General features: G+C 35.0%; 1 protein-coding gene across 5 annotated transcripts; it reads right to left on the bottom strand.

The window, feature by feature from the left end:
• Positions 1-941: 941 nt before the first annotated feature.
• Positions 942-10,863, bottom strand: LOC107870830 (chromatin remodeling protein EBS). 5 transcript variants are annotated; one of them, XM_016717493.2, is made up of 5 exons: positions 10,533-10,862; positions 4,571-4,913; positions 4,384-4,452; positions 2,870-2,996; positions 942-1,315 (listed from the first exon to the last, which is right to left on the bottom strand). In XM_016717493.2, the coding sequence occupies exons 1-5, from the start codon at positions 10,603-10,605 to the stop codon at positions 1,289-1,291; spliced, it is 639 nt and encodes a 212-aa protein (XP_016572979.1). In that variant the 5' UTR covers positions 10,606-10,862; the 3' UTR covers positions 942-1,288. The 5 variants fall into 5 exon arrangements, with proteins under 5 accessions (XP_016572979.1, XP_047269032.1, XP_047269031.1 ...); XM_047413076.1 differs by having other exon boundaries at positions 4,571-4,938; positions 10,533-10,857; XM_047413075.1 differs by lacking the exon at positions 942-1,315 and adding an exon at positions 1,791-2,729 and having other exon boundaries at positions 4,571-4,938; positions 10,533-10,863.
• Between the last annotated feature and the right edge of the window lie 832 nt (positions 10,864-11,695).

The following is an 11,695-nucleotide window of genomic DNA, read 5'->3' as shown; positions in this document are numbered from 1 at the left end:
GTCAGTGCATTTAGACGTAAGCCACACAAAAAGATGAAATTCGGATTGAAAAAATTAACCCTATTATTGAAACAAAAAGGATAAAATTTGAAATGAAAATTGAACCTGTTATTGAAACAGTTATGAAGAAAAACATTACCTAATGAGATATCGCACTACAGAGTAATATTCAGTCGAAAGAATTCGTAATCCCAGAGCACTAGCACTATATGTTGGTATTTTAGCGGTGAACAAGGAAGACCGATCAATGAGGCTAGTGTATATTATGTAATCTGTGTAGTTTCTTCTCTTAGTTTTTTTATCATTTAATTTCGGTAGCACTTTACACAAATATGCCCTGCTATACCCAATCTATTCTAGTAGTTTGAGAAAAGATTTACTTACTGATTACTGGTGCAAAAAAAATGAACACTTTCAGATTTTATTGCTCCAAAAAAAAAAAAGAAGAATACTCCAGTGGTGAGGTGGCATTGATATGTGGCATCCACCTCATCAAATGTTAGGCCATGGTGGACAACTGCTAAAATTAGGAGTATGTTTACATACATTGTTAACGATAGGAACGTATTTAACCTTAACATATAACGAAGAACAAACTTAACCAATTCACTAAAGTAAAGAGGTATTTTTGACCGTTTTCCCTTATTATGCCGATTCCTCTCTCCATATATTTTAGATTAGAAGAAGGCAAAGGCTAATTGCCACTTTTTTTTTTGTTTGCCTAAACTTTTGGGACGTTAAAATCACTTGCTTTTAAAAAAAAAATAATAAAGTGTTTGACCAAGCTTCTGAGAGAAATGAAGAATAACAAAAGCTAGAAAAAAAAAATCTCCAAAAATACATACTACAAAACACTTCTAAAAAAACAGAGCTAAATCAAACACTAATTATTGCTAAAAAATGCTTTTAAAAGTGCTTTTAAAAGTACTTAAAAGTACTTGTTTTAAAAAGAAACCCTTTTGAAATAAAGCTAAATTTAGAAACTTAGCCAAACAGGCTATTACATGTTTGGTTTCTTAACTTCCTTCACTTGGATATATAAAATTCACAAGGAAAATATATCACAAATTAGTGTGGAGGTCTACGATGGCCTTTGCTTCATTTTGTTCATACAAATTAGTCTGAAGATGTTTTGGAAACGTGAGCTTGCTCTGAAAAATCAGCTAGTAACTCCATACTTCAGCTGTACAAGCAGATGAGCATCATGAACTCCATTTCATATGTTGTCTGAGAACTGGCGCTGTTACGCAAGAAAAAGTGGGGTACTCACTGCATGAATGTCTAGCTGTTATCTCTTCCTGCGCTTCAACACCCCCTGGTCATTGAATCGAAGATGGCTTAGGTAAAAAGTTAACAAGCAACAGATAAATTAGATTTCAAGTTTCATGAATGACTACATTTCAAGCATAGCATATTCTGAAGCTAAAAATGTGCCATGTCCTAATCACCTCCCCCAATACTTCTTCCGTCTACCTCTATTGAAACCATCCATAGCCAAATTCTCACACTTACGCGCTAGCGCATCCAGACATATCCTCTTCACATGGCTGAACCATCTCAGTCTCACTTTTTGCATCTTGTTCTCCACAAAAGGCACTCCCACCTTTTCACAAATGTCCTCCTTTCTAATCTTAACTCTCCTAATATCCATTACAACATCCTCATCCACATCCATTACAACGTCCTCATTTCTGCAACTTTCAACTTCTAAACATTAAGAGTTTTTGATTGGATAAACTACACACCATACACAAGTTTTTATTTTTATAGAGAAAATTTATATAGTTTTAGCCACAATTTAATAAACATATCCATGATACTTGCCTGAGTTTTGTATTATTCAATATTTAAGTTATTTAAGAGCAATTAATTTAGTGTTTTAATCCCTAAGGTTAGCTAAGTTCAACAGCATATATTGATGTAAGGTTGTTTTCGATCTAGGCAAGTGAAAAAATGTTTATCTCCCCTCTTTGTGAGACTACACTAGATACTAGGAATGTTGTTGATGTTGTAATAATTGTTCATCTCACAGTGAAATTTATCCATATAGATCTTCCAAAGTATATTAAGTTAATCAATTTGTTTGATTCTTGTTAAACAAATAGCTGCATATAAGAAATTGTGTCCTTCGCTCTTGTAGACTGAATGAAATAAATTTCATGCAAGAAGAAGAATCCCATAAAACGGACAAAACCATAACAAAAATAAATGATTATTAGGTATGCATTTTAGTAAATTCGCATAGTTGATTTGGTTTTTGTTTAGATAAAAAATGAACCATGAAACCCTTATTCCTTACATTCATTTTCCTTCATATCCATGTAACTATGGAATTCTTTTCAACTAGGGAGTGACGGACAAACTATCAAAATGCAAGCAATCCAATGACTGGATAGCACCTTAGATTGGTCATTAGTCAATTGATTTTATCATCAGTCTCATACATTAGGTATCATCATAGACCTAAGCAGATCCTTTGCTCAGTCCTAACCTTCTCTCTTTCCTTTACGGTGAAGGAATCTGACATACTATCAGAAATCACGAGACTAAACATGCAATTCTCCCCTTCTTACCGAGCCCGTCACTCTCTTTTGACGTAACTAAAAGATCCCAACAACCAGCTTCATATAAGAACATAGTGTAAGAAATCAATCATTACCATCATCCCATCTCTATCACAAACAAATACCGTTCATTACTGTAAGAAAGCAATCATTACCATCCCATCTCTATCACAAACAGATACCGTCCATTAGCTAAATCTGACTTTTGATAAATAAGGACATTAGCTGACTTGAGATACAATGCCTGCTAATAACAGTAATACAGGAACATCTCAGGCTATCAAGTGTATGCAACATATTCTTACCTTTGGCTCAACATGAAACGAGTTCAAAGGTCGTTTGTCAGCATCTTTCGATGAACAGAGAGAACACAAGAAAGGGTCTAATTTCTTTGCTTCTTCAATGGTCATACTCATACAGGTAGGATGGAACCTGCAGTAAAATTACAAAAAAATTAAGACCATCTGACAAAAATGGATACCTTTGAATAAGTTCTTAAAAACATAGTTAGCTAACAATCATAGCTTAAGATTAATAGAATCTAATGACCAACTCAGGCCTCCCTCAAATACAGGATGTTGACCAACAGAACAAGAATTCCACTCAACGCATGTAGAGGCAATTACAGCCGTAAGAATTTTCCTACCTCCACTCCAAAATAATGTGGCCTTCTGTTCCCTTTCAAGTTCCTCGAGCTCAGCCAAATACAGAAAATTTACACTCATCCTTTCTAGTTACTCCCTCTGTTCACTTTTAACTGTCCAGTCCACCTTTTAACTGTCCAGTCTGGACTTTGCACGCCCCATAAGAAACAATGATTAATATGACTACTACCACAATACCCATATTCATTGATGTTTAGTCCTAGGTCTTGGAAAAAGATTTGGCGAATAAGTAACTGATGTTGAGGGGAAAACGAGGAATATATGTTTTTCTCTTGATATGCTACAAGTGGCAGGTAAAAGTGAAAATGTATTTTTAGTACAAAGGACAAATAAAAGTGAATGGAGGGAGGTACATCTTTTCCAACTTAACAAGATTTTTTATTTTTGAGAAGCTTATTTAGATTGTCCTTGTCTCAACCTTTTTTCGATTTTGTAGTTCAACCTTATTCTCAACTCACTCAGATGATTGATCATTTTCATCATTTCTCTCTCATTAATTCCCTTAAAGGAACTTATACATCTATAGATCCAGTTCAACCTAATAGACCAATCATTCTCAGACGATTGGCACTATATTAATTTATTAGACCCATTCTCTCTAATAAACATCTAGGGACATCTGGACTTCAAATCTAAACTATACCCATAAAGAGGTTCCAGTTCTGTCAGAGTATTTGTTAGAACTTCGCGCAGGAATTTGAAAAATTTAGCACATTTACAACAATAGTTTTTTTATTTGTGTGACACATTTTAAATAAATAAAAATTGGGCTGAAAGCATTGAAAATAAGTAATCTCAGAGCATTTCACTACTTTTAGTAACACAATATGGATAGTGAGCAACAATGACGTGACAACTTCAAAAGAGTATCTCAGAAATCAGATATTCTGAGAGAGGAAGAGGGATATGGCAATCTCTTTGTTGGATTTCATGCTTTATGTCCCTGGATGTTGGTCATGTGGCCATTTATCTGTCTTTGCAACTGCTCATTAATGCAGTTAGAGAAACTTCAGAAAGACATATCCCTCTCTCAAATTACTTGTTAACCTAAAGTTTGGAGCACAAAATGCAAGCTTGGTTGTTGGTTTCCATGAAAACAAGAATAAAGCTATTAAGCTAATATGTAAAGGAAAAGTATTCATTAATATGCATACCAGTCTTTACATGTTTCACATTGTACCATGAGATCGTCCGGGTTATAGGGCATCTCACACTTGCAATACCTTCAAAATCAAATCATTCCAGAATATCAGCATGTTGGCAAATACGACAGGCAAGAATCTTAACATTACACCAAGAAAATAATTTTCAAATTTCACAGTGGAGCTTTGAAGAACTAACACAGGAACACGGTCAGGATAAAACCCTCCTGTGGCAGCTTTGTAGTCGAACCTACAAAAGTAATCCTCAGGGCCCACATTCTCCAGCTTGGTGTAGTTTCCGAAAGTGTGCACAATGCATTTCCCTTCAATTGTGTGTGCACTCTGGAAATCATAGTGATCTGACAAGAACAGCTCTTTAGCCCCATGGAACTGTCTGCGTCCACCAATAGCCTCCTCGGGGCGGTAGTACCACCGAACTCGGACCTTCGCATTGTTACGGTGGTCCCCCACAATTTTATACACTTTTGCCACATACGGGGGCTTATCAGAATCGGATGCTCTCATCAACACACAATCACCAACTGAGAAAGGAACAGGACAAAAAATCTAAAATGTTTTGTAAGCTCCAAGAATCAAATCCCACCCCCAGCCCCAAAAAAGAAGAATAAGTTGATAAAGTAATAGGGCAAAGAGAAAACAACACCTCAAAGTTCATCAAATTCATCAAGGAGCACTACATAAATGTTGCATGTATATTTGTGTTAGGACAACCAAATGTCCACGGTCATTGTCAGGGAAATAGTGCAAACTAAAAGCACAATTGAATAAGTTAGGATGACAAAGCAGAATCAACTACACAGGAATCCATCACAAAAGGTACTCCTAAATTCCAATTTATATGGCATTCTTTCGATTTTGAGACATTCCAAGATGTCTATCACTAATAATATTGTTCGATAGAGACTTCACAAGTTTTAAGAATTCAAATTCTTTTTTATGAACATGGTAAAATTAACAATTCAAATTCATTTAGCTATTCAATTTTAATGATCTAAATTAACTAAGAGAGCACATGGGTCTGTTAAGAGCCGTGAGTGAAGTATCAATTAGGAAAGACAACTATTACACACTTCTATGTTTCTCTCAAATCTCTCTGAATTATCAACTTCCTCCTCCTTCTATCTATCTCTTCCCAATGGTTTCTTCTTCTGCTGCTGCTGAAGCTTACATTCAAATCACTGCTGGCGTTCATTACAAGAGCAGAGTGATTTGCTGTGTTGATGCCAATTTAGTTTAGTTTCCAATTTTGCCACTTTGTGTTTCATTTCCTTTTTGCTATGAGTTTAAATGGAGCAAAATGATTACCGAGATTCATATAGCTTATGCCAACTAGCTTGGGATTGAGGTGGACTAATTCATTTCCTTAGAGTAGGGGTGTGCAAAAACCGAACCGATAACAATGTCATTGGTTTATTGTTCTTATTGGGTTATTGGTTTACCCAATAACCCAATAAAAAAATTTATAAAACCATTAAAAAACCGTTAACTGAAATTACTTATTTTTCGAGACCCGAAATAATGTGGATTTGCTCCACACGTATAGAAGTCCGCAACATCCTTTTTCCTTCTCGCGAACCACGGGTCATGTGCGGTAGCAATACCAAACCAAATACGACGAGTAGTGGGGTCCTGAGCCAGCCCTACTAATGCTTTTCCATTCCGATTCAATAGCAAACAGAGCATTCTTTGCTTCGGATTCATATCTGAATTCACCATAGGGTTAAGATATATATATATATAACACTTTATATATATTTCTTTTAATTTCTACAAACTAACAAACCTATTCAATTTCTTGAACTAACATTCAATTCAAGCTTGAAGATTTTTGTAAATTAAAACACATCATGTAAGATTTTGGCTACAACTAAGATTTAGTTTTTTTATGTTAGTTGCTACTATTTCTATTTTATGAGTATTTTCTTATCGATTAAATCGAAAACTGAATCGTTAAGGACTAAAATCAATAAATCGAAAATCAATAAAAAATATCATATTGGTTTAGCATATTTAAAAATCGATAACCGAAAAACTGAACTGATAATACATAAAACCGAACCAGACCAACCGACGCACACCCTTACCTTAGAGAGCCATAAAAATGCACTTGAGTTGAATATCAATTGAATAATCCTTATCTTGAATCATTCGAATATAAGGGATCATTATAGAGTTTAACTGTTAGGAATATTTTGAAAAGGAGATACAATTTCGATAACCTGGAAACAAAAACTTCCGGGGCACAAAAAAGAGAGAATACAAAGAAGAGCGATTGCCTTCACTTACACACAACAAAGCATTAGAAAACTAAAATCCAAAAGATAAATCCATTAAAATAGAAGGACCACGAGTTTTAATTACCTCTTACGATTTCATTGGTACCCTTGATAGGGTAAGAATCAAGGCCCTTTTCCCCTGGTTTAGTCTTTTCCATCAATTCTTTGACGTTCTCACTGCTCCAATACTCAAAGAATCAAGACTCAAGACCCAGAAACTTATACAAAGGTAAGGCTTAAACCTTTTTGCCTTTCTTTTGTTGAGAAAACTTTATAGAGAAGGAGAAATAGAAATGCAGACGAGAAGCAAAAACCCTAGTTGCAGAAACTGGGGGTCCAACGGCGGAGAGAAAGAAGAAATAGGTTTTGTCTTCTATGTGCCAAACGACATTTATTAAAGGATTTTTCCTAATAAGTAAAAGTATAAATAATTAATTACAGCAAAGACGCAATAATTATAAACGGCTAGGATATAAAGTAAATTATTTATTTGTATCAACATATATATGCGTGTCTTTTTTATTGATGATCGTGGTCTCCGAGCCATCTTTCGCGCACCTCGTCTAATTCGGATACCTGCACCTCCTACCAGCAACATGTAACTCTGTTCACCAAGGCTAGAACAGATCGAAAAAAACACCTAGTGGTTTTTTGTCTCAGTTGGGGTTTGAACCTGACTTCATGATTCTTAACCCACTTCATTGACCACTAGGCCACACCCTTGAATGCGTGTGTATGTTTTTATGTTCGAGGTTGTTGATAAAATATCAATCCAAATCATGCACAATGATGAAACACTTGAGTGTTCCAGAAATTGGTGGATAAAAATTTAGCGATACTTATAGCCTCCTTGGCCAAGCTTTTAAAATTGGCTTATTGTGAAAAATGTTTTACCAAACTGATTTTTCAAAATGTACTTTAGATGAGAAGCATTTTGTGTTTGACTAATAAATTTAAAAAGCACATTTGAGCGTCAATTAGTATTTGACCAAACTTTCTAAAAGTGTTTCTAAGTGTACTTTCCAAAAAAGATCTTTTAGCAAAAAACTGCTCTTTTTAGCATCGGGAAAACAATTTCTACTACTCTCTAGAAGCAATTATTTTCTCCCAAAGGCTTGGCCATACACCTCACTTTTTTAAAATAAGCACTTTTTGAAAAGCAAAAAGAAAGTACTTATGGCCTCCTAAAATCTTGGTCAAACAATTCATTGGTTTAACAAAAGTGGCTGCTCATATGGCGTGTTTGATTGTAGTTAATTAGTTGTTTGTGATCAATTAGTTGTAAATAATTAGGTTGACATGTTTTCATATGCACTTTATACTTATAAAATATTTTAAGTTCTGAATCTTCTCATTTTCCCTCACTCAAGACAGGTCTCGTTTCTACATACAATAGTTAATCAATGAAATATCCAGAGAAGTTATGCACCTTCACTAAATGTTACTGAAAGAAAGCCCCTTCATCTAATATCATACTAAAAGAGAGGTAGTGTAGAATGTTCTTTTTGGGATAGATGCTATTAAAAACGCATAAAAAAGACTTTTCGAAGCGTTGAATCCTATAAGGACGCCATTGAAATGTATAACAATTGAAAATCTGAACACGGTTGAGCCTTTAGCTGCTAATGGGTGTTTTTTGTCAGCCTCAATCCTTCAATTCTTAGATTGGAACAAGGAAATTCATATTGACACTGACGCATCATTCAATGTCATTGGATGTATGTTGTGGCAAGTTAATTGTTCACTCCATCTATTGTTAAAGTATGCGACTTTATTATACAATCACTTAACATTCTTTATCATGATCTGATTCAAACCTCAAACTTAAGACCGAGCACCAAAGTTGCTCGTAACAACATACCAAAAGAAAGGATACGGGAAGTTCATATTCTCCAGATTCAACTACAAACTAATCGGTGAGGATGACAAAAGGCATAAGCTCCCTAATTCACGCTTCTGTTTTCCCTGTTGTCATCTATGGTGCATCCAGACTCTACTTAAAGGTTGATAGATAGGGCACTTAGCAAACCTTTTATGGTGGGTAAAGTCACTTAACTACTCACCATACCTTTCTTTATTACTTGCCTTTATTACTAGTAGGCAATCTTTCCTTTTTTCATTTATTTCAACTTTTTACAGATAAAGCTCTAAGAAACCTGTACTTTTCTAGTACATTGCTTTTTACAACACTAAGTTACCTTGTGTTAGCTATTACTTAAAAAAGGCTGAAGGGATGTTAACCTATAACTATTAGTAAATATTCCCCTAAATTTGACCTAATAAGCTTTCTTTATATTGAATTAATTGACATGGCTGGTTCTCTTAGATGCGTACTATAAAAATGAGCTAGCGGGGAAGAACTGAAGGTAAAGTATTCCACACAAAGAAGCAGGCTACAAGGAAGCTTTACTTCCAGAATGCCGATTACATTAGAACATATATTAATAAGCTAATTCTAATTCTTCTTACCCACTTGATTCCGAGGAAAAAAGCGAAGGATTGAATACAAAATTCTCAAGTAAGAGATAGTATCTCACTAATTGAAAGGAAAATGAAGGCTTCAAACCATTGTGATTCGGTTTCCTTTAAGGGAGATATCTGCTATTATGATTTTGCAGACGCAACATAATTCCCATTTACGTGAAATAGTATTTGAGTAAAGAATATAGGCATTTCGGTCAAGTATTATAACTAGATACCCTTCTAGTTCACTAGCTTGAAAGTTAACTACCTATAACATCTACAGAAAATCTAATATGTAATTTACTAATCAAAAGTTGTAAAGGCGAATTGATCTATGAGCCTTAAGCAATCTTATTATAGTTGCGAGATGTAATAATTCGACTACCAATTGCAGGATCTAAATAACCAGTTCATCAATAAGCTCAATTCTGAATGAGGTAGGTTCAAAAGAATATCCCACACCACAACCATATCCTTTTTATAGGTTTTGCGTACCAATGCTTGATGCTTGGAGAAAAGGATCGTAGATAAGACAATTCTTAGATGGAAGAATCGCCTTAAAAAGATTCCTCATGTAGCAATATTATACGTGATATCTAGAAATACAGACCATAATAGAAACATTCTTAAGACACAACACGAAAAAAGTGACAATATTAAGAAATAAGGTCTAACAATGCAGAAGGGGTAGACTTACTAGGTTAATATGAATTACAAAGTTTTATCTATCAAGCTAAATTTTCAGCCACTCCTTTAAACATTTTCTTACATTATCACTACAACAACATCAACAACAACAACATGCCCAGTATATTGCCATAAAGTCAGGTCTGGGGAGAGTAGAGTATACGCAGACCTTACCACTACCTCTCCCACTGCTCAAGTGAAGCAACTCAAAGTAGTAATGGAGAGAAAACCATAAGAACTAATAGGAAAGCAGCGTGGGGAAACATATGCAAGCAACCGTAATATCAACAAAAAGTACGATCACCTAAACATAGCAAACAACATAAGATAACAAATACCAAAAGCCAAGTACAACATGTAATACTATGTCAGACACGGTGCTCCAGACGACAACCAAGCCACACACTACACGAATAGGCTAATACTAAGAAACGCTCAACTACCTACTAACCTTCTACCCTTGCCCCACAACCTCCACACGCTCCTATCACTAATATAAGTTATTAACATCTTAAACTCCTTTTCCAGTTAAACAGAGGAGGCAACAGACCATCTTTGAAAAGGAGATACTGTCTCGATAACCCGGAAAACAAAAACTTCGAGGGCACAAAAAAAATTAGCATTTGCATCAACGTACACAAATCATTAGAAAACATAAATATGAAATCCAAATAAAAATTCATTAAAAAGAAAAAGAATCAGGGGTTTTATTACCTCTAACGACTTTGCTGGTGCCCTTGATAGGGTAAGAATGAAGGTCCTTTTTCCCTGGTTTAGTCTTTGCCATCCAAACAACATACCAGTGTAATCCCAAAAGAAAAAACTACAAACTTTTTTTGAGAAAAACTGAGTGACACAGTTGTGGAAACTTACAGAGAAGTGAAAATGGTTAGGAGAAGGAGAAACCCTAGTTGCAGAAAACTTGAGGCGAGAGAAGAAATAGGCGTTGCAGAAAAACTTCAGAAGAAAGACGAAAGAGGTTTTGTTCTGTGTCACAAACAAATCATACTAATCTAAGTTGTCAAAATAGTACTAAAATTTACCCTCATAATAAAAATGATGGGTGCTGCTAAATGACGAAGCTTTTTGACTCGAAGCACTCGAATTCGGTGAAATGACTTCTTTATCCTTTGGCTTTAAAACCGTCCAATCTTCCCTCCAAAAATGTAAAATCACGTTGACATATTTTTCTTTTTTATTCACAACAAACTTCTTCTATATTCTTTAACTTTACTCTTTTTGATTTTTTCTTGAGTATTCATTCTACTCTACTCTATTACATTTCTCTTATCGATTTTATTGTACTTTGTCATTAATTTTTCTATTCTTTATCATATAATTATGGCATAATGGATCATAATGACTCGAGTAGCCAATTAAGAGGAACATTAAATGACATTTTGGGGCTGGAGGACAATAATAGTTTGCATCGTAATGAAAATTCACATAGTGGCTATAGTGGTGGTCCAGATCGATATTTGGACACCGACAATGAAGACCTTCAAAACTTGATCGATGAGGAGATGAATAGTTCTCATCAATCGATTCAAGATGAAGATTTAAGTGTTTTCGACGGTGAAGAATATGATCATGGGGAGGATGATGTAGAAGAAGAGGAAGGCACGATGCATGATGATAGCTACACCGATGAGCAATATATGGCACGCCCTGTTGCAGGTATGTCTTTTCGTTGTGTACAATCTGCATTCGCATTTTATAAAGAACACAATTGTTTGATTGGTTTTGGAGTTGTTAAGGAAAGTGCAAAAAATTGGTTGGTCAAATAAAGTATGTGACATTTAGGTATGATAAGTGCCGAAAAATAAAAGCTAGGAATCAAAGCAAAGAGGCGGATTGCAAAGCTAGGGTTAGTTGTC

This window comes from Capsicum annuum, chromosome 5 (genome assembly GCF_002878395.1).
Source record: "Capsicum annuum cultivar UCD-10X-F1 chromosome 5, UCD10Xv1.1, whole genome shotgun sequence".
NCBI classification, from domain to species: domain Eukaryota; kingdom Viridiplantae; phylum Streptophyta; class Magnoliopsida; order Solanales; family Solanaceae; genus Capsicum; species Capsicum annuum.
Note: the sequence above shows the minus strand (reverse complement) of the source record. Positions and strands in the feature narration are given on the sequence as shown.

Excerpts from the sequence above, each read along its gene's own strand:
- LOC107870830 (XM_047413075.1), bottom strand. The coding sequence starts at position 10,616 with ATGTTGTTTGGATGGCAAAGACTAAACCAGGGAAAAAGGACCTTCATT. Across the intron at positions 4,453-4,570 it reads TATCCTGACCGTGTTCCTGT|GTATTGCAAGTGTGAGATGC; the intron begins GTTAGTTCTTCA and ends TTGATTTTGAAG. Across the intron at positions 2,997-4,383 it reads TGTGAAACATGTAAAGACTG|GTTCCATCCTACCTGTATGA; the intron begins GTATGCATATTA and ends ATTTTACTGCAG.